At 34.1% G+C, this 27,089-nt stretch overlaps 1 protein-coding gene and 2 pseudogenes across 4 annotated transcripts in view; all 3 read left to right on the top strand.

Moving 5' to 3' along the window:
* Positions 1–19,002, top strand: part of BAZ1A (bromodomain adjacent to zinc finger domain 1A) — an 82,217-nt gene extending 63,215 nt beyond the window's left edge. For 2 of the 4 annotated variants that reach the window (XM_039885649.1, XM_039885645.1), the window contains 11 exons: positions 934–1,530; positions 3,159–3,322; positions 4,187–4,344; positions 5,438–5,586; positions 7,892–7,981; positions 11,217–11,464; positions 11,555–11,781; positions 13,291–13,760; positions 15,339–15,481; positions 17,490–17,577; positions 18,007–18,916. In XM_039885649.1, coding sequence (XP_039741583.1) covers positions 934–1,530; positions 3,159–3,322; positions 4,187–4,344; positions 5,438–5,586; positions 7,892–7,981; positions 11,217–11,464; positions 11,555–11,781; positions 13,291–13,760; positions 15,339–15,481; positions 17,490–17,577; positions 18,007–18,203 — 2,531 coding nt within the window. In that variant the 3' untranslated portion in view covers positions 18,204–18,916. Of the gene's footprint in view, positions 1–933; positions 1,531–3,158; positions 3,323–4,186; positions 4,345–5,437; positions 5,587–7,891; positions 7,982–11,216; positions 11,465–11,554; positions 11,782–13,290; positions 13,761–15,338; positions 15,482–17,489; positions 17,578–18,006 lie in introns of all 4 variants that reach the window. The other 2 variants (XM_039885648.1, XM_039885646.1) reach the window with 1 other exon arrangement.
* On the top strand, positions 3,565–3,683 carry LOC120621349 (uncharacterized; annotated as a pseudogene).
* A 6,412-nt stretch (positions 19,003–25,414) lies between the features above and the next one.
* Positions 25,415–26,797, top strand: LOC120621139 (LETM1 domain-containing protein LETM2, mitochondrial-like; annotated as a pseudogene).
* The last annotated feature ends 292 nt before the right edge of the window (positions 26,798–27,089 follow it).

Below are 27,089 nucleotides of genomic sequence, written 5' to 3'. Positions count from 1 at the left end.
AGATCTTGAATTAGTATTAAAAATCTTCATACAAAGAACATATCAATCCTAGATAACTTTATAAGTGAATTCTGCCAGCTTTAAAGAAGCAGTTACTTCCAGTCTTATACAAACTCAAGCAAAAAAGTAGAAAAAAACATTCTTTAACCATGTAAGCAATTTGACAGTGACTGAAATAAGAGAGAGGTTTAATTCTTTAACATACCATGAAAGGCCAGGCAGGTCACCAGAAATCCAGGCTTTGTCTTGCTGGTACTGCCATCCTTAGGGTTTTGCTGCCACCCTCATGTTACAAAATGAATTATCATCATGTTTCCTTTCTAAGTAGATGGAAAAAGGAAACAAGAGGCACAACTCTTAGGTTACATATAATGCTAGACTCTGCCATACTCTTCAGTATGGAGATCACAGATTTTTGTGTGTCCCTTTATATTTTAAGTATATCAATTAAGTATAACATAGTGTATTAGTCTGTTCGTGATGCCATAACAAAATACCACAGACTGGGTGGCTTAAACGACTGAAATTTATTTTCTCACAATTTTGGAGGCTGGAAGTCCAAGATCAAGGTGCCAGAAGGGTTGATTTCTGGTGAGTCCTCCTCAGCTTGTAGGATAGCACTTTCTCCCTGTGTCCTTGAACAGCTTTTCCTCCTATACCCACAAGTGGAGAGAGAGAGAGCTCTCTGATCTCTTCCTCTTCTTGTAAGGACACCAGTTCTATTGGACTAGGGCCCTACCTTATGACCTCATTTAACCTTAATTACCTCCTTATAGGACCTACCTCCAAATACAGTCACATTGGGTTTTAGGATTTCAAACTGTGAATTTGGGGCATGCATTTAGCCCATAACACATCGTAACGTGGGGTAGCCTAATATTTTCCAGTGAAAATTTAAAATATGATGATAATGATCAAATTTTTCAATTTTAGGGAAAAGGAGTCAAAATGGATTTAAAGAATTTACAAGGCAAGAAGAGATCAACTGTGTAACAAGAGAGCCTCTCACTGCTGATGAGGAAGAAGCTTTAAAACAAGAACATCAACGAAAAGAGAAAGAGCTCTTAGAAAAAATCCAAAGTGCCATAGCATGTACCAATATCTTTCCCTTGGGCCGTGACCGCATGTACAGGCGATATTGGATTTTCCCTTCTATTCCTGGATTGTTTATTGAAGAGGATTATTCTGGTCTCACTGAAGACATGCTGTTGCCTAGACCTTCATCATTCCAGAATAATATACAATTTCAAAGTCCTCAGGTATCCACTAAAACTGGAGAGTCTTTGATGTCTGAATCTACCTCCAACATTGACCAAGGTCCATGTGATGATTCTGTGCAGCTGCCAAAACCAGTGCATAAGCCAAATCGGTGGTGCTTTTACAGTTCTTGTGAACAACTAGACCAGCTTATCGAAGCTCTTAATTCTAGAGGACATAGAGAAAGTGCCTTAAAAGAAACTTTGTTGCAAGAGAAAAGCAGAATATGTGCACAGCTAGCCCATTTTTCTGAAGAGAAATTTCATTTTTCAGGTAAATTTTCAGTGAAAACTATTGCCTTTATTTTTCTCTCCCCATAAACTCTGGTTCAGGATTAAACGATTTTCAAAAACTATTCGAGCTATATTTAAAACACTTATTTTTCATTTTTACCATGCTCTCTCTCAGTTTGAGAATTAGAGAAAATTTGCCAGTGAGAGAAACAAGGTGGTCCAGATTCCACTGGGTTCCATTTGGATTATGACAGACATATCTTTCTGATCTCATTCCTTTATCAGTAGACTCTGAATACCCAAGGCACAAAGGTTACATCAGAGATCCAGTAGTGAGCGAGGTCACTCACTCAGTATTTTGGCTGAGGCTCCAGGGACAGGTTCCATTTAGTGATCACCTATTTTGAGATTGGCTGCAAGGACAGATCAGGTAGCAGCATTTCCTATTTGATGGCTGATCCATTGATGACAGATAAGAGAAAGCAGTAAAGTGTATTAGGTATAAGTTTTTATATTACTAAATGAGACTCTTTAGATAGAGAACTCTTAAATTTACCATGACTACTTTAGTTCTCTTCAAGATTAAAAACTTTGGCTCACAATTCTTTTTCTAACAGCTTTGTTGAGATTTAATTCATGCACCATGCAACTCACCCATTAAAAGTATACAATCCAGTGGTTTTAGTATGTTCATAGGTATGTGCAACCATCCTACAGTCCATTTTAGAATATTTTAGTCACCTCATAAAGAAACACCATACCCTTTAGTTATCACCCCCATAGACCTAAGCAACCACAAATCTATTTTGTGTCTCTATGTCTGAACATTTTATATGAATGGTATTATATAATATATGATCTTTTGTGACTGACTTCTGTCACTGAACATAATGTTTTCAAGATTAATATAAGTTGTAGCATATATCAGTACTTCATTCCTTTTTATGGCCAAATAATGTTCCATTGTATACCATTTTATTTATCCATACGTTAGTTGATGGACATTTCTGTCGTTTCCACCTTTTGGCTCTTAAAAATAATGCTACTATAAACATTTGCATGCATGTTTTTGTGTGGACATATGATCACTTTTCTTGATTATATACATAAGAGTGAAATTATTGGGTCATATGGTAAGTCTGTTTAATCATTTGAGGAACTACCAGACTGTTTCTCAGAGTGGCTGTACACCATTTTATATTTCTTCCAACAGTGTGTGAGGATTAAGATTTCTCCACATCCTTGCCAACACTTGTTATAATCCGACTTTTTGATTCTAGCTATTATAGAAATGTGAAGTGATACATCATTGTGGTTTTGACAATCATTTCCTGAATGACTAATAATGTTGAACATTTTTTCATAGTCTTATTGGCCATTTGTATGTCTTCCTTAAAGAAAAACCTATTCAGATTATTTGCCCATTTTTTAAATTGTATTATTTATCCTTTCATTGAATCGTAAGAGTTCTTTATATATTCTAGATACAAGTCCCTTATCAAATATATGATGTGCAAACATTTTTTTCTCTCCCTCCCCTTTTTCAATTGCCCTTGAGGATTTACTAAGTGTTTTTATGTCTGTTATCTCATGATCATAACAGTCACTTGGGGTAATTATATTTTTTAATAAGGAAATCACAATAAAGGTATTGGATAACTATTTCAGACAAACCTCAAACTGATAGCAAACCTACATATAGTCGGGGGAGATCTTCCAATGCCTATGATCCATCTCAGATGTCTGCAGAAAGGCAGCTTGAATTGAGGCTGAGAGATTTCCTTTTGGATATCGAAGATAGAATCTACCAAGGAACATTAGGAGCAATAAAGGTTTGTACTTGTTCCCATTTTTAGTTTACCTAATTATCAGAATTTTGGTTATATTTGTTAATTTATTTGATATAGGCAAGGCATGTATGTTTTGAATAAATACCAGGGAGTGATATATTTTTTATAAAAACTAAGTTTATTCCCCTCTATCAAGATACTTTATATGAATATAAATACATGACTGTCTGCTTTCTTAAACAGAATTTAACAAATATAATTTACCTTTTAATATTAATTATTAAGTCTATGGCCATGCTACCCTGAACAAGCCCGATCCTGTCTGATCTCGGAAACTAAGCAGGGTCAGGTCTGGTTAGTACTTGGATGGGAGACCACCTAGGAAGACCAGGTGCTGTAGGCATAAATAAATAATAATAATAAAAAGAAAAACATACTAATTATTAGTATTTTTAAAATATCTGTTTTATGGTATTTTCATCCAAGATATTGAAATGTGTAAGGATATTCTCTTCTTCCTTGACTAGCTCCTGCCTGCTCTGCTGAGTCTGGTTTGTTTATTGGTTTCTTTGTTACCTTTTTAAAATCTGTAAGTAATTCATGTTTAATATATGTGTTCTATTCATTCCTTTGCTATCATCTGTCACTTTTTTGCTATTATCAGGTGACCAATCTTAGAATTATTTATGATTTCCCTATATAGAGAATAAGGTACTAACTAAAGCTTCCATCTATGAATGATATGAATTCCATTTTGACCACTTAGTAATCTTATTTTTAGATCCGTTTTTGATTCATAATCTGTTCTAGAATATTCATGATTTTTCATATGTACATTGAGCCTCATACTTTTTAGGAACGACATATGCCATTTTTCAGGGTTAGTAAATTTGGGTTTTGTTGCAGGTTACAGATCGACACATGTGGCGATCAGCATTAGAAAATGGACGGTATGAGCTATTAAGTGAGGAAAACAAGGAAAATGGGATAATTAAAACTGTGAATGAAAATGTAGAAGAAGAGGTGGAAATTGATGAGCAAGCAAAGGTCATAGTAAAAGACAGGTATGAAAAGGATTTCTTAAAGTAACCATCACTTTACCTTGTCACTCTAATAGTTTTTTTCTGATGTAAATGTTTTTCTTCAAAAAATTGTTTTAAAATCTTTTCGTGAGGACTTTACACTGAAATGATGATTTTGCTAAACCTCAGTCTCTCTGTTACTCCACTTTGTACTAATGAATCCAAAAGACAGCTTGTTGGGATAATAATAATTTCTCAAGTTTTAAAAAAGTCTTTGAACTTAAGGTTTTATTAATTTTAGAAAGTAACTTGATGCTACCCATTTTACTTTTCTGTAGGAAAATTTAGTAAATTGTAGTAGACGCAAATATTATTTGAATAATCAGATAATCAGAACCTATTTCTCTATATTTATAGAGAAATACTTTTGCTTTTTTGGAGTTATTTTAAATAATATCCGCCCTTAAGGAGTTCATTGTCTAGAAGGAAATGGTGGAGAAATGTTAGGCTAGCAATTATAGAACTGGGTGAGAGTTCTGATAGAAGTAAATACTCATGCAAATGTAATACATACTGGTTGCCTTGGTAGAACACGAAAGACAGCAAAGGAAATGCTAGAGGAAGTGACTCCAAACCTGAGAAGATATGATACTGGGAGGGAAGATGTTGTACCAAAGGCTTTGAGTGAATGGGTTTGCACTTTTAAAAGACCATTTTAGCTGTAGCATGGAGATTTATTGCAAAGGTAGTAAGATTAGAGACAAAGGAGCAAGTTAGGAGGCAGCTGTAAGTGTGTTAACAATAAAAGTGGAAGCAAGAGATAGAGCTAAGCTGCCTGAGATACTTTCCTTTCCAGGCCCATCACAGTGTCACGTCTCTAAAACCTTTTTCTTATACCTTGTGTCATTCACCTTCCCGCCTCCAAATATTTGCCCTTCTGACCTCTTTAAATAACCTTTAGTTTAGCTCTTGATTCATATATTTATCTTCCTTTCTTACACTTATGAGATTCCCTTGCCATTGAAGAAACTATTTCTTATACAGATATAAGTAAGCATTTGGATGAATGAGTGGACTCAGGTTTCACCTAATAGTGTTTTTAAGTACCATAAACTCTTCATTGTTTTAATTATAGACTTTTGGGCATAAAAACAGAAACTCCAAGTACTGTCTCAACTAATGCAAGTACACCACAATCAGTGAGCAATGTGGTTCATTATCTGGCAATGGCACTTTTTCAAATAGAGCAGGGCATTGAGCGGCGTTTTCTCAAAGCTCCACTTGGTAAGTATCAGTTTTTAATTCAAAATATTATATTTTAAATGATTTTGAAATTTCTCATTAATTAATAGAACTTTATTGGCCGACATAATGAAATTGGTTGACTGATTTGAAAAATTCGAAATTGTATTTTCATTTTAATATATGAGTTCTTTCAGGTGAGATATATTTTTTAAATAATACTTAAACACTTTTTAAAATTTATTCTAGATATTCATTCATTTTAATAAATATCTTTTTAACTATTTGTCAATCTCTTCTTTTGCGAAAACTTCATCAAAAGAAATATTACCAAAACCTGTGACTAACCATAATATTCAAAGATTATACTTAATTATTTTGTCGTATTTTAAAACAGAACCCCAAAGAAGCTACTTAAATGTCCACCATTAGGATGGTTTAATAAAGTGGGTCTCTAAATCAGAAATACCAAGTGTTAAAGGGTACATAGATGAGAAAATGCTCTAAAATTTATGGTTACAATGATAGAAATAATACTATCTGGCTCATGTTTTAACAATTTATAAAATTAATTTGCGTTTAGGGACTAATCAAGGAACATGATCGTTGTGTCTTTAGGAAAATAATATGTTTCAAGTTCCAAATCAATTTTCATGTCATAACTGCCTCTTACTTCCCTGTGGTCTTTCTGAAATGTTGAAATTAATTTATAATTCATCATATCGAGATATTTTATATCTCGATAATAAGATACTAGAAAAATAATTTTTTGAAACCATATCTTTTTGGTCTTATATTGAGAAAGCAACTTGAGTAGACTAAAATCCTTTAAAAAGCATTTAAATATTACCTATTGATTAGTAAGAACAAACTTCTATAAATAGATGGTGCTATCAGAGCAATTCTGGAATGAGAATGTATTTGTAAAATGTCTGTTTTTAAGTTGAAAAGCTTCTGGCCAGTATCTCATTGTTCTAATAGGCCTATTCATATTGTTCATAAATTGATAATTCCACCATGAGCTCAATAACTCACTATTCACATTGAAAGTATTATTTGTAAGAAATAAAATACATATGATCACAGCTCACACAGGTATCATACTTTGTATTTATTTTATCACTCTTATTTCCTAGTCTAATATTTCTCAATATTTTTGGTGTCTAAATCAAATTACATGTACAAGGGATCTCTTTGTATTACATGTTGAATCTGTAATTACTTCAACTAAAATTTTAATTAAATGTTATTTATAAATCATGTAGCTCTTATAAATGTTAGATATTACTGTTATTCATTAATCCTGTGATTCCAAAAGGGGTAAAGGGCTAAAACACAATTCTGCTGATTTTTCCACTTTAGCCATCAATTAAATTAAATCCTGTGATTCCCAAAAGGGGTAAAGGGCTAAAACACAATTCTGCTGATTTTTCCACTTTAGCCATCAATTAAATTAAATGTAATTTTTTAAAGGAAAAAAATTAATTGTTTAGTGTGTCTATATTTTTACCAGTATATTTTATTAGCTATTTAGACAAAGAAAAAAAGTTAACACTGGGAGATATTGCAACATATATCTAGTAAGTTATATGAGAGCTCAGAGCTGTGGTGTTCTTAGGCTGGTTTGTATATAGCAGTGTTAGAACATGCATTTTTATCCTGAAAGATATTTTTTAAAAATGATTTTAATTTGGAATCTTAAAAAAATAAATATGAAAAAGTCAACTTACTTTACTTAATTTGGTAGTATATGTTGGTCAAAGTCAATGTTGATCATTTATAATATAGATGTTACCATTTACCATTGGTGCCCCATTAAAAAGTTAATAATATAACTGATGTCTCTAACTCTTAATTTTATGTGTAAATCTTTGAAGGGTCTGTTGTGAATGAGACAGCAGGAGATGGAGGTGCCTCTGGGATTTTAAGATTGTCTAAATATTTGTAGCAATATAATCAAGACTATCCTTAATTTGGGAGAGAAAGGGGGCTTCCACTTTATGAATGTTTGAGTAGAATATAAAAATTTTCCATTTTTGATAAGGAATTTCCCAGTTTAGCTTAAGAGATTATTTCAGTTTCTTGATGAAGCAAGTAAGAAATAATTTTACTTACATTCTGACTTCCCTAGTATGTCCTTTTTATTCTAGCGATTAATCACATTAATAAAACTGGGCTTTTTTCTTTTTAAACTTGGGGAAGATAATCATATTCCAGTTAATTATTTTATGTAAGATATGTGAAAATTATTTAGGATGATAATTTCATCATTTATAAAGTCATGCTTATGGTTAAACCCTTAAGCTATGAAAAAATCCTCAAACTAACTTTATCAATTTGAAATTAGGTAACACAGAAATTAATAAAGATCAAAAGAGAGATAGAAAAAAAAAGGACAAGAAAAAGAGAGAGGAAGATCAATCTAGTGTGAGAGATGGTAAATTTTTAACTTTTTAAAGAACTTTGTTTTTATAAAGAATTATGATTTGACTTTATATTGCTGAATACTGGTTTGCATATTTAACTTTTGAAGGAAAACCTTAGATTTGATATTTTGATAGTGTTCAGGGCAAGCTTATAAAACAATGTCACCTTCCTAACATTTTCCTTTCTACATTTCACACCTCTTGTACATCAATATATAAAAAGTTAACATTGGTGAATCTTAGTACATTTAAATATTAGTGGAAAGAATGAACAGCTATGGAATGCATGTTTACTTGTTTTGCATATAGTATTCACAGCACTTTTTTCTTTTATTGGCAGAAGGAGAATAATAGGGTAGGCGTTTTTATTGTTTTATCTCCTAGAGAAGCCTTTATGGCATGGTCACAGGGGTTACTTTACAGTGGCAGTTAACAGTATGATCATATGACTACCAATAGTAAAATCCTTTCATTTAGTAATTTCTCGAAGAATTTATCTCTGCTAGCATAATGGAAGATAAAAGAGAAACAAGACATTTCTACCCGTGAAAGTTATATAATCTGAAGCAGCAGCAAGGAGTCATTTGTATGTACTCTTTTTTATTCTTATTTAAGTACCATATGAGAATAGAAAAAGCAGACATCTATTTATGTTTGTATTTTTACATTTAAAATGTTTTAAACTGGGTAGGAGTAGGTGGGATAAATTAGACCTTGAACTACCACTGGTTTAATTTTCTTAAAGCATCTCTTTGATCAAAACCTGCAGTGTTTGACCAACCTTTGAGTTAAAAACCATTCAAATTGACTTTCAAAGATCCAAGGTTCTTCATAAATTGTCATTTTCTTCCACTCTTCCACATTGGCCTCTGCAGCCTTATTTCTTGCCATTACCAGGAAGAATGCCCTCTGATTTATCCAGAAAGATTTCTTCAAGATCTTCGAACTAGCAATACTTACTGTCTCCTTCCTTGGAGGTCACTGCTCAGATAAAAACTTTCATGAAGCTTTATATGAAAAACCAAGATAAATAGTACAGAAGGAGAAGGTGGACATAAATCAAATGGATTGTATTATTGCATTTATTTCTCACTTTGCTAATATTTCTTGTTAGCTTTGTATAAGGAGCCATTTGACCCATTCATTTTTTTCCCTCTCCCACTAAGTAATTAATTGCTATTATTTTCAGAATTCTGGTGCTTTTTCAAACAGCTTATTTACTCATATTTTCAAACATTTATTTCTTAAAACATATTAAACATAATTATTTTATACTCTAATTCCATTATCTCAAGTCTTTATAGGTCATATTCTGCTGGCTCCTGCTTATAGTGTTTTGTTTCCACATGTGCCTTGTGGGTTTTGACTATTAACTCTCATTCCTCAGAACTTGATATATGATGTTTCTTCAGAGAGGATTTGCAAAGTTTGTACTTCTTTCTGCCATTCATCTGAGGTACCAACCCTGGACCACTTTAAAATCTTAGTTGGCAGTTTTTCAGCTTTTAAACCTGTTCAAGGATTTGCTTATAGTTACATATTCTTAGGGTATCTTTATTTTCCCTTTCTATCCAACACCAAGGTCCAGATATGCAGATTTCTTGCTACCTTCTCCTTTCTTCATGGCACCCTTTCTATCTTGAAAGTATAGTCTTTTGGGGTCCTAGCTTTTTAGAGGGGACTCATCCCATTGGTTTCATGTCCTTCCTTTTTCACCCTGCCCAGTAGTCACATGGGCACTCGAGACCCGCTAGTGTTTGATAGGTCTGTTGCGTTATGATTTCAACTCATTGTGGATATTTTCACCCTCCAAGCTGTATTAAAATTATCTTTTTCTTTTAATTTTTATTTTTCAATTACAGTTGACATTCAGTATTATTTTATATTGGTTTCAGGTGTACAGCATAGTAGTTAAACATTTAAATAATTTACAAAGTGATTCCGCTAATTAGTCTGTTTTCTTAAAGGTAAGGACTTGTACCATTCATATCTTCTAAAGTGCTGCATATAAGAGGAACAATATAATGCAGGAATGATGATGATAATAGCATTAACTCTATGACAGTTTACATGTGTTATCTATTATTATCTTGTTTAATCTTCCCAACATCCTTCATTGGTAGATACTATCCACATTACTATTGAAGAACCTGAGGTGTAGAGGATTTAAGTAACTCACCCAGGCTCACATAGGGGAGCTAGTATTCACCTCAGTGCAGACTGACTCTGGAGTCCACATTCTCTTAACCATTATGCTACTGCCCAAGACGTTTTATTCGAGGATAATAATAGTAGATATGGCATGATAGGACCAAACAGAGTCTTACATACCTTGCAGAATTTTAGGTCCTTCATAATTAAGTGTAGTGTCTTAGGAAAACTAAGGTGGTAGCAAGAGTGAAGATTAATTGAAGATGGAAATCACATGCCAGTGCAAAACATAGACTGACTGGCTAGATTAATGGCATCTACCCAAATGACCATAAATTTTTAGCCTGGAAGACAAAGGGATGATGCTATTAATGACACAAGATTTCAAATGTTTTTGTATAACTATTGGTGCTGAAAGTTCTTTTGAAGAGGTATTAACATTTGTTATTTACCTAATTTTTAAAATAATATTTTCTTAGAGATAGAAGACAATATAGTTGACATTTATACATAACTGATTTTTTAATAACAGCTATATTGAGATACAACTCACATATGTAAAATTCACCCATTTAAAATACACAGTTCAGTGGTTTTAGTATATTCATAGTTGTACAGCCACTATTAATTTCAGAATATTTTCATTAGCCCCAGAAGAAACCTCATATATGATTGCTATTTAACTGAGAGCATCTTTTATCTGAAAATGAGGAAGTAATATCCTTGATTCAAATGAATAGTACCCAACCTATAACCATATTTAACCAGTTTTCTGAATTAGACCAAGATTTGATACAAAGATTAGATTGAGAACACATTGCCTAAGTTATTATTCTCTTTTAACTATTGAAATCTCCAAGCATTCGATTTACAGATTTAAGTAATCCTTAAGTAATCCTTTATGTCATAACAAGATATGGCTCAGCAAATATTTTCTTTAATATGAGGTTTTTGTTTTTTAATATCAACATGGTCTTTTTTTTAAGTGTTACAAAGAATAATCGTAAAATCTATCCTGTTTAAACCACCAAGAAAATAGTTTCAGATGTCTAGGATTTGCCTAGGAACTTTAATCACTTTCCCTTTTCATTTAAGATGCCAGTGACAGTGGGCGTTCTTATAAAACAGTCCTGGACCGTTGGAGAGAGTCTCTTCTTTCTTCTGCTAGTCTATCCCAAGTTTTTCTTCATCTCTCCACTTTGGATCGCAGTGTGATATGGTCTAAATCTATACTGAATGCTCGTTGTAAGATCTGCCGAAAGAAAGGCGATGCTGAAAACATGGTACTTTGTGATGGCTGTGATCGAGGTCATCATACCTACTGTGTTCGACCGAAGCTGAAGGTATTTTTTCTCTTCTACTTCTAAGATTAGAAATGAGACTTAGAGATTTTGAGTGACAGATGATTAATGACCATTTATGTGATTTGTCAGACTGTGCCTGAAGGAGACTGGTTTTGTCCAGAGTGTCGGCCAAAGCAACGTTCTAGAAGACTCTCCTCTAGACAGAGACCATCGTTGGAAAGTGATGAAGAGATGGAAGACAGTATGGAAGGTGAGGATGATGAAGTTGATGGTGATGATGAAGAGTGTCAAAGTGAGGAGGAAGAATACGAGCTAGAACAAGATGAAGATGACTCTCAAGAAGAGGAAGATATCAGGTAAGTCCTAACATACAATAAAATGAGGATTCATGTCTTAAATAGTCTTAAATAGACAATCCCTTGACTGTTCAAATACAAATGGGGAGTGGTTGGGGTCCATAGTTCTTTTTTAACTAGGGTGTAATATAGTAGCCTGAAGTTATCCTTGCTTTACGTATTATAAACAGTTGAATTTTTCTCAAAGGAGTTTAGTAGTACCTGTGTGAGCTTAGCCAGATCATAAAATCAAGTATGAGTTCAAGTTTGGACAGGAATGCCAATTCAGAGACACATCAAAGTTGATTTTACTTAATTTTATGCCTAAAGCAGCAAATAAACACTTCAGTGCTTCAGAGAGTGATAATTATGGTGATCTTGGCAGTCAGAGAGAGAGAGAGGAGAGAGCCAGCGCAGGCGAGCAGGAAGGACATTATATTTTATTTACTTTTTTATACAACCATATCAGCACCTAGAAACAACTTCTACACTACCATATAATCAAATATGCTTCGGCTTAGCAAGTTATTTCACCCAGGCCTAATCAGTGGGTTTAGAGCCTGGTTATTCCTGCTATGGCACTGGGGCAATCTGCCCTTATTTGTCTCTAAGACTTCCCCCTCCTTTTGACATTCGAACCACATTCATGTGGAATCAGGAAAGGGAATGTGAAGCAAGGGCAACCTAGAACTGACAAAGTACAAAAAGGCCACAGTCTGAGGAGACTTAAGTAGAGAGATCTACTCCACTAATTTTAAATAAATTGTTTTTTAGTAGCTCCAACTAGTTGGATAATTGTTTAAAGGCTGTCACTAAGATAAATAAAGTTGATAAAGAATTATAGATAGGTTGTATTGCATAAAGAAGATAAAGAATTTGCAAAATTCCTAGAAATACTTTAGGTAAACTGGAAGTTCAGGTATGTGGGGAGATGGATAAAGGGAGGCTTAATGGGGTTGTTTTATCCTTGTCTACAACTTAAAGGCAGTTAAAAGATTGAATCTAGTTTTGTATTTTACAGTAAGAATCAGGAGATGGCAAAGAGATTCTTGGCTTGGTATCCAGGTTTAAGGCCTTCTGTAGTGGCAGCTGTTGGCCGAAACTGTAGGTTACTTTAGTATCAACGAAAATGAAAAATGATAGTGTCTTATAGCATAAGGAGGTAGGAGATTTGTGTTTTAAGATTAGTTCATCATCTTTTAAAGTTTTCCAACTTGGTTCTCATTTAGATTTTATTATAGTTTATCACAATTTAGGATTTGATTTTCATGATGATGTCCTGGAGTTGCCAAGAAAATAATAAATATTCTCTTCGCATTATAAAGAAATATGTGAAAACACATTTTAGATTTCCATGAAATATTTGTTAGCCGCTAAGTTTAAATAATTGAATATAGAATAAGTCTCAGTAATATAGAAAAGTAATATATGTAGAACACATTGGCCGAATACTAGAACAAGGGGAATAGAAGTAAGCATATATTCATCATTGCTCTGTACAATAATTGTGTTTCCTAACAATATTTATAGCCCACCAAAACGAGGAAGACCACAAGTTAGATTGCCAATTAAAACAAGAGGGAGACTTAACTCTACTTTCTCAAGTCGTGGCCAACGACAAGATCCTGGAAGGTATACTTCAAGGAGTCAGCAGAATACACCCAAAACAACTGTCTCTTCAAAAACTACTGGTAGAAGCCTAAGAAAGATAAAATCTGCTCCTCCTACAGTAACAAAATCTTTAAGAATTGCCAGCCGTTCTACTCGCCAGAGTCATGGCCCGCTGCAAGCAGATGTGTTTGTAGAACTACTTAGTCCTCGTAGAAGACGCAGAGGCAGAAAAAATGCTAATAATACACCAGAAAATAGTCCCAACTTCCCTAACTTCAGAGTCATTGCCACAAAGTCAAGTGAGCAGCCAAGATCTCTAAATGTTGCTTCAAAGCTTTCTCTCCAAGATAGTGAATCCAAAAGAAGAGGCAGGAAAAGACAATCTACAGGTATGAAATCCAATTTAAACTATCCTTACCATAAAAAAAATGAATAATTTGATGGAAAGATTGAATGTTGAGATATTTTGGATTATTTTTTAAGGCTGTCACTAAGATATACAAAGTTTTTAGGGAGCTACCTGATCTGAAAAGCATAATATTCATTGAAGGAGTGGCTATTTGGGGAATAAAGGTAAACTATATTTCTAGTATTCCTACTAGTGTAGCAGGGTGTTTGTAAGAAATTTGCAAACAATGTTCTGTGTTTAATAGAGAGACTTGGCCAGTATTTGAACAATCTCAGTGTAACACATTATAACACATTTCATTCTCTTCTACCTTTTCCTGCTTCAAAATACACATACTCATTACCAGGCAAGCTATTTTGGGTTATTTGGTAAGGTTCCCATTTGACATACTGAATTTGGAGACAGTAGAGAGTTGTAGGCAGTGATAATTGCTCGGGAGTGATCACCAGCTATGTAATTCTAATAATTATTGTTTAAAGTAATCTTTATCCATGTAATAATCTCTCTATCCATTTATCTCTTCAATCCTATATTTTTTTGTTGTTCATTTCAATAGTTAGAAAACTTTGATATTTCCAAAAAATGAAGGTAAACATCAAAGAACATCTCCTGTTCTTTGAAGAATTATAGATAGGTTGTATTGCATTATTCAAACAATGACAGGATTAAGGAATTCATTGCTGAAAGGATGAAGTATGGTCAGTTTTTGCAGTTGCCAGGTTGTCGGGTGTTAGGAGAGAAGTATCAGTTAACTTTGCACCAAGATCTGATTTAGCTCTTCTTATCGCCTTATCTCTTTTGCTCTTCCCCAGATCTAAACTCCAAGCTGTTTGGAAAAATAGTACACCTGAAACATTTTTATTCAAAAGCATTCTGCTGAAAAAAAATTTTGTTGTTATTGACTGATTTGTGAAATGACTAACCTGGTTCTAAGAACAAATGACAGGAGAAAAATATGGATTTACATTTAAGTAGAGAATATAAACACCTGAATTCACATATGGACTATACTATCCTTTTCTACTAATTCATACACCTTAGATTTCATTATACACTTTAGACTTTATGAGAAACGCATTTTGCGTTAAGGAAATTCTCCATCTAAAATTAAGATTAATAAGAATAATCTTTTATTTCATCATTGAGAATTACTTCTCTATTATGCAAGGTAATTTGTAGAGGCATACTTTCTTGATCCAAAGAGATAACTTTCCTCAGGATGTGTTTCAAGAAATACTGGAGAATTGCTTACTTTTATTTTACTGTAGTCGAAAACATTTTTAATAAAAAGAATTAAAAGAATCCACAAACTTCGTGTTCTAGAATTTTCTTTTGTATTACACTCTTTGTACAATATGTTCCCAATGAATGTTTAATTCAATTGGAAGTTTTTTAAATCGAACAGAAAGTAATGAATAATTGGTCCAGATTTTCATGTCTCTCATAATTAGTTTAACGTCTCACTGTATAGTGTCAATTTTGTTCATACTTATATGCCGTATTTTGCCTGTAGTGATCAAATATTTTGCTTTGTCATCACTTAAAATTAATTATTCAGAATCATCTCCTATGACACTGAATCGAAGGAGTTCAGGCCGACAGGGAGGAGTTCATGAATTGTCTGCTTTTGAACAACTTGTTGTAGAATTGGTACGGCACGATGACAGCTGGCCTTTCTTGAAACTTGTTTCTAAAATCCAGGTAATATTACTAGACTTTATTAAATGTATTCATGTGTATTACCTGCTTTAGTCTGCATGGCAGTTTTGAGATAGTCCAAACACCTATTAGTCACTGTGTATATGGAAAAAAAAAACACATGGAAAGTTGGTTCCTATCTTAAAAAAAAATGGAGTTAAACAGCATCGTCTCCTCAATCCCTTCTAATCCTGTGACTGATTCTTATAAATAATGATTGTGTTTAAATAAATTCAATGTTTTTATTCTGTGTAATAAATACAAATATAGTTCATTCAACTGAGTATCGATATTTCTATTATTTAAAACAGTGGTTCTAAAACTTTAGCATATATCAGAATCACCTGGAGGGCTTATTAAAACACAGATTACTGGGCCCTACCCTAGAGTTCTTGATTCATTAGGTCTGGAATGATGTCCAATCATTTGCATTATTGACAAATGCTGATGGTGCTGTTCCAAAGACCACAGTTTGAGAAACATTGATTTAAAGGATGGGTACTCCTAAATCACAACTGACCTAACCTTACTAAGGAATTAGAGATGGTGCTATAGTTATTTTATACAGTTAACCCTTGAACAACACGGGTTTGAACTGCTTGGGTCCACTTACATGTGGATTTTTTTCAACAAATATATTGGAAAATTATTTGGAAACTTCCTTACTACTGTGAAGCAATTGTATCAATTACACTAGACTACCATAAAGCAACCATATTGCTGCTGCTTCATTATCAATGCATGAATCTATACTGTAAATAAATATGAATTTTTTACATTATCTTTTCATTTTTGATATCTAGTGTTAGTAATACATATAACATCTACAGTGTTTATATCATAGAAGACAGTATTGATGTCGATGCTGACAGACGATTCATCTTGCAGATAATGTACACTTACAGTACTGTTAAATACAGTATAGTATTGTAAATGTATTTTCTCTTCCTTGTGATTGTTAACATTTTCTTTTCTCTAGATTTATTGTAATAATACAGTCTATAACATACAAAATATGTGTTAACTGACTGTTTATGTTATCGGTAAGGTTTCCAGTCAGCAGTAGGCTATTAGTAGTTAAGTTTTGGGGGAGTCAAAAGTTATACACAGATTTTCAACTATACAGTAGGTCAGCACTCCTAACCCTCATGTTGTTCAAGGGTCAACTGTATATATATGGCAAAATATGATATGCTATAGCAGAGACAGGACAGTGTTACAGTTAATAGAAGTTATATAATGGTCTTTCAGCAGTAGAAAAGAAAAAGAGATTGACTTGAGCATTTCAGAATGAGAGAATCACAGGAATTAGAAACTTTTTTTTTATAGAACTGTTTGGCTTGGTCATTGAAGTAAGATGGAATTTCAACAGTGAGAAATGGAAAGAGAACATTTCAGGAAGAGGAGATGATAAGTTAAAGACCTGGAAATGAGAATATGGGGGACGATAGGTAATTTTAATGGGGCAGACTAGTTGGAGACAACTAGATTATAAAGGATCTCACTTGTCAGTGTTAGGTGAAAGTTTCTGAATGAAAAAGTGACATCAGAATTCTGCTTTGAGATTTCAAGAGCAAGAATGTAAAGGATTAGTTAACATTGAATAGCATCTTATAAAAATTAAATCTCAATTTGATTCTAACTCATTTTTCCTGAGTAGTTTTGTGCTGAATTAAGTTTCGTTACATACTTTTTATTCTTTATTACGAATGCAATAATGCCCATTAAAGAATTTTTTATAGATACATATATGTATCTAGAGAGAGAGAGAGAGACAAAGGGAGCACACAAAACCATAATCTCTTTCTTTTCACAATAAATTGTTAACATTTTTTATAGTATCAAGTAGACTTCTACAGCATTAAATAACCAAAATGTATTATGTAGTTTTAATGGAATAATAGTATTCAGAGGGTAGTATGCAGTTGCTTTTAAATGCAAAACCTTCATGTATTTGACTACTATCTCTAGTAAATTTTATAGGAAAGGTAATGTTTGAATTATTTTACAGGTTCCAGACTATTATGACATCATCAAAAAGCCTATTGCCTTAAATATAATTCGTGAAAAAGTGAACAAATGTGAATATAAATTAGCATGTAAGTAATTTATATTTTTTCTTTTAATTATTTTTGTTTAAAGAAGTAGAGAGTTGTTTATCTTTGATTTAAATAATATATATTAATGGAATTATGTAAATGGCATCCCAAAAGGTCCCTAAAATGTTTATCCATGTATATAGAGATGAAAGATGGATGGGAATGGAATGAGTTAAAAATATACTATGTAATCTGATCTTAATAGAAGTTCTTTATATATCTAATTACATAATTACATAGTCTCAATAAAACAGTTTTAAAGTATTTGTTGTTAAACAATTTTAAGCTTCAACTCTGCTACCTTTAGAGTCTTTAATTTCTAAAGAAAATAGTAGGCTTCTGTTTCATAATGACATTGCCAGCTATGATACAAACAAAAATTACATTTATAAATTATGTACTTTCTAATTTCGTTTATTTTCTTTCTAGCTGAATTTATTGATGATATTGAGTTAATGTTTTCGAACTGCTTTGAGTACAACCCTCGTAACACAAGTGAAGCAAAAGCTGGAACTAGGCTTCAAGCATTTTTTCATATTCAGGCTCAAAAACTTGGACTTCACATCACAACTGGGAATGTGGATCAAGTTGGCACACCACCAGCTGCAAAAAAGTCACGAATCTAATTTTGTCCTTTTAAAGGATATATTTGAGGAAAACAAATTGTTCATGAAAATGGAATATTAAATCATGCTATAAAGCAGACATATATGTATAAAGCAATAACAACTGATTGTCCACTTTGAAGTGTGGCCTGCACTATATTCTCAATTTTAATATTAAGCACTCAGGAGAATGTAGGAAAGATTTCCTTTGCTACAGTTTTATTCAGTATCTAATAAGTTTGATAGATGTATTGGATACAGTACTGGTTTACAGAGGTTTTTGTATATTTTGTGATCATTCATGTGTCCCAATATCTTGGAAAATATTTTTTCACCTATCATTTATTTTGTCATTAATGATTTTTCTAAGAAGTGTGGTATTAAGGTAGATTTATCTGCACAGATAAGTCTGTTCTAGCGCAGTTTAGAAAAAAAGCATATATGTCTAAGAATTGTTTAATGAGCACATTCTTTCAACACTACACATGAATGAATCCAATTTTATATCCTTGAAGTGCTGTACCAGTGCTGGCTGGAGGTATTAAGTCTGAGTTTATTAACTAGATATTTATTTAGCATTCAAAGTAATTTGTGAATTTGTTTTGTATTTATAAAATTTGTACCTGGAAAATGTTCTTTAATTTTTTAAACATTTTACTATGTTTTTGTTTTATTTCTCTTAATTTCCTTAATGATCAATCAGTAAAAGGTAACATCCTCCCTTTTCCCTGGCAGTTCTTTCAGTTTTACAGAACTGTATTATAAGTTTCTATGTACAACTTTTTAAGTGTACAAATAAAATTATACTTTTTTTCAAATATTCTGAATTTCTGGAATTTTTACAAATCAAAATTGGACTTCTGCACATGATACATACAGACCATAGAAACCAATATTTTATTATATCTGAATCTCTAGACCAATGGTTTGTATCTTTCCTTGCTCAAACCCTCGAAGAGTAGGATGACTCCCATCAGTGATAGTAACATTCTGTGGAAAATAGGAAGAGCTATTTCTTAGGTATAGAAGACAAATAGGGGCCTCAGATTTGTAGGAGTAGCTGTTTCTTTTTAGGATGCAAAAGGCAGGTGTCCTTGCTAGGACTTTGGGGGAAGAGAAGGGAGACCTGTCCCTCTATTTTCTCATGTGAAAGTCCTGATCATACTGTATTTTCATTTAACTAGGTTCATTTATTTGAGAAGTTATCCCTCTTTACTTTTATTTCTCTCTTAAATACTTTGAGATGATCTCTGGATTATTTGCATGAATATGTTCATATCTATAAATTTTAGTAAATTTGTAATCATTTCATATGCCAATAACAAATTTCTTAGAAAATTTTAATAGCATTTAAATCTTCAGTAAGGAATTCTAAAATTACATTGCAAAGTAAATTATTTGATTACTACTTATTGAATTATTTAATTCAGAAGTCAGTTTTGAAACTTGCAATTTATTTCACATGTTGCCTTTCTCAGACCCAGTTAAAATAAGACATTGCCTTTTAATCTGCCCAGCCATATTGTCTTACACATGAAAATCATTTATTCCCATAATATCTGCAACAATTTTACAGCAACAAGGTTAACACATAAAAATATATGGTAGTGGCTGAGAATGTAAATGACATGACCAAGAAAATAGCATTATTTGACTTTAAATTTGCTTTTATGTTTTTCTTCAAGGAGAAAGGACTGTATAATGAAATAGGTGGAACAAAACAAAGTCCAAGATAGTGAAGGAGACATTTTAGTCAGCTGGGTACCTGTTACTGAGTTTAGTCTCTAAGCCCAGATAAATTATATTTCTAAAAGCACTTGATTTGTAATTGCAAGAGAGTGCCAGAAGGGAAAGAAATTGACATCCTGTCATATGTCAAGCCCATTAATAGAAAATTTCATATCTTTTGTACCTAATAACTATAGGAAATGCTTTCTATGTAAATTAGGCAATTCTTTCTATGTAAATTAGGCAGATTAAAGGCAATGTCTTATTTTAACTGGGTCTGAGAAAGGCAACATGTGAGATAAATTGCAAGGTTTTTGTTGTAATTCTCTCCATTTTTCAAATGAGGTTCAGACTCAGATGGATTTTTTTCTTAAGTACTTGCCCAGTATCATAGAGCAAGACACTAGGCTGTCAAAATTCCATCTTTTCATAATACAAAGGTACCTCCAGGAAGATGAGAAATATGCAGATTTATCTTTGTGCACAATATAAAAGGGTGGACAAAAGGGAAAACTATGTGGGAGAATGTATGTGTATGTGTACTCATGTCAGATAATAGTCTACATCACATTTTTTGGAATGATACTCATTGTAAGCACGTGATTCATTTCCTTTTTTATTTGTAGCTTCTGAAGATCTCTATCCTTACACGCTTTAGCCATGTGCTCAGAATATGTACTGAAAGGGTCCCTGAGTACTGGAAGAGCTGCTGTCTTCCAAATTTGAATTTAGTTTCCATATATATTTGGCTACAGGTCCAATTAATATTGGTTGTAGGGTCCTTATTAATATTTAAGCATATACAGAAATGTGTTAGAAGCAGAAGTTTAATGCCTATGCCAAACTTTGAAGGTAGCAATTCTTAAAATATAGTTCACCCTCTCTTTTGTTTGCTTTTTTATTCTTCTGTTAAAATATTTTAAAATTTTAGGCTTTTTCTTGAGAGAATAGGAGGTATAGTGAGTTTCAGAGATATGGTTACGTTGTTTCAAAAAAAATAAGCAGAGTGCTTAGGTTAATTTCTCTAACAACTAGGAAGATTGTGTTTGCATTTTCCACATTAGACTTTATATTCATTGTTCAAAAGAGCTTGCAGTGTTAAGGTATCATTAAGTTACCTCTACATTAGAATAGTTATATAGGAACATCAGTGTATGAATAATTTAATGGTGCGCAAATGACTTTGAGAAACCCTTTAATCTTTTTATTAATTCTTTTCTCAGTAAAAGTTTTGTTTTGGGAGCCAGCAACCCTTTCTATCAAGAAAATTTAAGAAAATATATTCAGAGTATTGTTGAACAAATCTCTGTAAAATTTAAGGTTGTGATTTAAGCCTTAGACTGGTCAGTATTAGAGATATATTTAATACTTTTTTCCCCAGTAAAATGAAAAATTTACTTCTTGTCATAAAACTAATGGTCATTGTTCAGAAGATAGAAAAATATAAATACATAAAATAGAATTAAATTTGGTATATGATTTTTCAGATAATTTTCTTCAGCAAAAACAGGATCATGGTATACAAATCATATTTTAAGCAGCTTTTTCAGTTAGTGCAAAATATATTGTGGATACCTGTATTCATTTATGTGCTGTCCAGTATTCCATTGTATCTGGGACTCACCTCAATTGGAACCCTTTTCTCATATCCCAGTCTTGCATTTATTTAACCAGTTATCTGATAATGAGTTACATATATATACATAGTTTTCTTGGGATATTTTGGCTAACTGCAACTAACTCATGTTAGTAATCACTTTTACGTCTATAACAGCTTTTTCTGTTATTAGATCATTAAAATGATGTAATGATCAGAAGAGTGACAAACTAAAAAATGGATAATGGGACAATATAGCATGTCTGCAGCTAATAACCATTTATTTAATTTTTAATGTTTTCCAACCTTGGCTTTTTGTATTTCTTCTTTTACCTGATTGCATGCACTTTTTACTGTTCAGTCCCCACAATCCTCTAGGACAGGGCTTAGCAAATTTTCTGTAAAGGTCGAGATAGGAAATATTTAAGGCTTTGCCAGCCATCTGTCTCTACTGTAAATATTCAACTTTGCCATCGTAGTACAAAAGCAGCCAGAGACATTACGTAAAGTATGGTGTGACTATGTTACAGTAAAACTTTATTTGCAAAAACAAGTGGTAGACCAGATTTGGCCTATTGGTTGTAGTTTGCAGATCCCTAATCTGGAATAAATGATAGAATTTAAATAAAGGTATTTGACAAACAAGAAAAACTCTTTAATTCCTTTCACTAGTCCTTGCTCTGGCTACCCATTAAAAGTAGAGATTCACCAGTACTCTCATCTTTGTTCTCTTTTATTCTAGGTCTGTACACAGTCTCCGAGCAATTGCATACTGTCCCATGGTAAAACATAGCAACCACCTTATGTTGGTCCTCTACCCATGAAGGAGGAACTGGTACAGGATTTGGCATCCTGCTGTAAACAGTAGAAAACTGGACAAACTATCAACAAACTTTTCATACATTGGACAACAGGCAGTGTGGATCTCTGCAAGATCTCCCTATTACTAGAGTTATCTTCCTAAATAACAAAATTTAGCGACTCTATTTCTTATTTATAAATTTCCTTTCCTTATTACCTACAATGGGATTAGCTTGGCCTGCACAGTCTAAAAGCATTCTGTCAGTCTCATCTATCACTTCCCCCCACATCATCTCTGTATTGGTTCCTGTCACACTGGACTTTGTTGTTTCTCAGACATTAGGACTCTTCTAAAACTCCCTACCTTTTCACTTGCTGTGCCTGCCACCTTAAATGTCTTTCTATCACCACTTCACCAGCAGGAAGCAGATAACCTGAAAACTTGTTAAAGGCACCCAGGACAGTTTTTGTTCGGGAAAAGTTCTGGAAATGAAGAATTGTGATGGTTGCATGACAGTATGAATGTACTCAATGACACTGAATCATACAATTAAAAATAGTTAAAATGGAGAGGATGGAGGCAGGGGGAATGGCATAGATGATAGAGGCTTTGTTCATCGCTCTTGTGACCAAATCAAAGTTGTGACAGAAACACGGAGCAAACAGGAAGCAAAGTCACCTGGGATCTAGATGAACAGAAGCACTACAACTAGGAAGAGAAATAATTAACCTGCAATGGTAGAAGGTAGGAGGGGGTGAAGATGCGAGGCTGCCCTGATCCCCCGCGGCTGAGTGAAACAGAGGCAGCAGCAAGGGTAGCCGGCAGCTGTAGATGCCTCTTAAAGGGGCCGTGTCCGCAAGCAGACTTTCCCAGCGACAGACCTGCTAGCTCTGAGCATTAGCACCTGGTCAGCTGCTCGGGGGCGGGGACGGAGAGCAGGAGGGACTTACAGGAGGACACTGAGTTATCAAAGTGTGGGCCAGAGGCAAGGCTCTCTCCTGGGCAGAAGTCCCAGCAGTATCCATTCTTCCTCTGTTGAGCCCTCCCCACTCCCAGATACTGAGAAGTCATCAAACTAGATAACAGAGGTCGCTCCCCGCAGAGGATTCTCTGAAACTCCCCCAACTCGTGGCCCCACCCAAGCCACATCCAGTTGTGTCCTAGGCAAGTTGTGTCCTTGCTGAGCACTTATACTAGTTGCAGCTGACCTCGGTTTCTGGTGTGGCCTCTTGAGGCAACTATAAGCACAGCATCTGTGGATTGCTTGCTGAATACTAACAGATGGCCCCAGAGGGGCACAGGCTGGGGCTAAACGTGGCCTGCAGCTGAACCCCTCAGGACTGTGCCCTGGGCACCTACTACACAAAGCCACACTAATAAGACTGAAGACTTAGGATTTTCGATTAGTACATAGAAACAGACATGGAAAGGCAGCCAAAATGGGAAGACAAAGAAGCAGAAACCATATGAGAGAACAGAACAGAGATCCAGATATAAAGGAATCAAGTAATCTAACAGATGCAGAGTTCAAAACACTGGTTATAAAAAATGCTCGATGAAATTAAGGGAAATGTAGATGAACTCAGAACTTTAACAAAGAGATAAAAAACATACAAATGGAAATGGAAATTATAAATGGGAACCAATCAGAAAGAATGAATACAATATCTGAGATGAAGAATATATTAGAGGAAATCAGCAGAATGGATAAAGAAGAGGATTGAACTACCAATATAGAGGATGTGGAAGCCAACAAAAATCAGAACAGCAAGAAAAAGGAAGCCAAGACTATAATAATAATTTAAGGAGTCTATGAGACACAATTAAATGTAAAAATATCCATGTCATAGGGATACCAGAAGGAAAACAAGAAATTAAAGAGTTATTTGAAGAAATAATGATGGAAAACTTCCCTAACCTACTGAAGGGAATAGACATACAACCCTAGGAAGCTCAGAGAGTCCCAAAAAAGATGAACCCAAAGAGGCCCACACCAAGACACATTATAATTAAAATGCCAAGGTTTAAATACAAAGAGAGAATCTTAAAAACAGCAAGAGAAAAGCAGTTCGTTACCTACAAGGGAGCTCCCATAAGACTGTCAAACTGATTTCTCAAAAGAAACTATGCAGGACAGAAGGGTTTGGCACAAAATATTCGACATGATGAAAACCCAGGATCTACAACCAAGAATACTTTATCCAGCAAAGCTATCGTTTAGAGTGGAAGAACAGATAAAGAGCTTCCCAGACAAAAATAAGCTACAGGAAATGTTGCAGGGATATCATTAAGAAGACAACACAAGTATCAAAACTATGATTAAAGAATGGTAATAACTACATTCCTATCAACAAGTACCTCAAATGGAAAAGAATTAAGCGCTCCAACCAAAAGACAGAGTGGCTGAATGGATAAGACCCCTACATATGCTGCCTACAGGGGACTCACTTCAGATTAAAAGACACACAGAGACTAAAAGGAAGGGAATGGAAAAAGATATTGCCTTGTTGGACCTAGAGAGTATTGAGCTAAATGAAATAAGTCAGATAGAGAAAGACAAATATCACATGATTTCACATACATGTGGAATCTAAAGAGCAAAACCAACAACAACAACAAAAATGAAAACAAATTCATAATGCAGAGAATATTTTGAGGACTACTAGATAGGAGGGAGGTTGGGGGGGTGGTGAAAAGGGCAAAGGGATTAAGGAGTACAAATGGACAGTTACAAAGTAGACATGGAGATATAAAGTGTAGAATAAGGAATATAGTTAACGATGTAATAAATATGTAAGGTACTAGATTTAGTGGGGTGATCATTTTGTGAGTTATATAGATCTATAATCATTACACTGTACAACTGAAACTAATATTGTATGTAAACTATAATTGAAAAACTCATTGAACTATAAAAATAATAGTTAAAATGGAAAGTTTTATGTTGTGTATATTTTACCACAATAAATTTTTAAATGGTAAATTTTATGTATATTTTAACAAAATATATAAATCTTTAAAACACACTCAGAAATGCTAACTTAAACACAATGAGGGTCTGTTAAAATTCATTGCTGAATGCACAAGAGAGTAGTGACATGAACTGAATCTGCAGCTATCCTGGTGAGGGTGGGAAGCTGGTGGAAGAGAGTTGATCATCTTAATACTACAAGGGCTTGTTATAAAACCTACATGGAGATAAGCCCCAGGGCTCATTCAAACCAGAGTTGAACTGAAAACCCATAGAAAGTCAAAACTCTCTTTATTAAATATGTAGACTGGGAAAAAAATCTGCCAATATTTGGTCCAAAACCTATAAGGAGAAAAATCAACTTTAAAAACTGATCCTTAGGACTTTAAGATGGTTACCATGGTGACTATCAGGCATATTACCCTATAAGTCTCTATGTTGACTAGTTGAGACAAATATAAATATGGTCTTCTACAGGTATAATATAGTCTTAGCTATTGCCTGAACAAGCTATTGAGGACTTGTGCTGATTTCCTCTACCTGGTTCCATTTATGGCATTCATAATTTTACCCTCCATGGAATTCTTATTAACAGTGTTTCTGTAACTCTTCCCTGAGATGTTGCCATCAACTTTCGAAAGTGAATCAAAAAAGAAATAAAACAGAAAAAAAAAATGGCTGCAAATTTGGAATCAGCAAATTTCTTCAAGAAATGATTATAGAAATGGCAAGAAGGAACAGGGCCAAGCTGGGAGATGCCTGTACTCAGTTCCCATCCCATGTTGCACAGGTCCAGACAGGCCGCGAGCCCAACACGTTTTTCCAAACTATCTGAAAATCAGCTAACCCTGGAGCACTTAGATCAACTCAGCTGGTTGCCCTCTGCAAACTGCTAGAACTGCAGTCCTTTAGAACCAACAATTTGCTCTGCGTTCAGCTCCTCATGAAACTGAAGTCTAGTAAAACAGATGATGAAATAATTGCCAAAGAAGGGGTGAGTGCTTTGAGTGCGTCAGAACTACAAACTGCCTGTAGGGCCTGAGGGATGAGATCACTGGGTCTCATTGGGGAACAACTAAAACAACCACCCAGAATGTGGCAGGACCTCCACTTGAAGGAGAATGTCCCTCTTCCTCTTTTGCTCCCATCACAAACCTACAAGATAGATGTAAAGTCAAAGCAAGTTGAGTGCGGAGGCTCCAAAGACAGATATTCCTGTGGAATCACCTACTTCCCTTGAATCTAAAGAGAACATGGTGGATTTAGCATCCCAGCTGAAGGGTACTAAGGATGAAAATTTGGGGCAGTCCTCTAAGGCCTTGTGACCATTCCAGATGTCAGCAGTGAGACGAAGTTCAAACCATTTAGAAAAATATAATTGCAAAGCCCATTTCCTCTGTACCATCATGTCATCCCACTAAACTGTATAAAGCCCCCACCGCATGTTGTTTTTAAAAGCTTTTCTATGTGTCCATGTCCTTAAGGGGAGAAAATTTTTTGCATAATGGAATCAGCTTAGTGCCTTAGATTAACTCTGCTTCCTATGGCTTGGTAACCTGAGCGAGAACTTGGAAACCAAAAACCATTGTAAGAGCACCTAATTTTTTCAGAGTGATCCATCAGTAATAATAGTGCCCTGGAAACAAAGTCCTTTAGGAGATGGAATGGATATAGACTTCGGTAAGGTCTTTCTAGATGTGAAGAAAAATGCTTCTCAGAGAATAAAATGGGGAGTTAAATAGAAAAAAATAAGTGATCTTTAGGCACACTTCCATTTCTGGGATGAAGTAAGCATTCTTTTCTCTAATC

Source organism: Pteropus medius, unplaced genomic scaffold (genome assembly GCF_902729225.1).
Source record: "Pteropus medius unplaced genomic scaffold, Ma_sr-lr_union100, whole genome shotgun sequence".
Classification (NCBI taxonomy): Eukaryota; Metazoa; Chordata; class Mammalia; order Chiroptera; family Pteropodidae; genus Pteropus; species Pteropus medius.
This window is presented reverse-complemented; position numbering and strand designations above follow the sequence as displayed.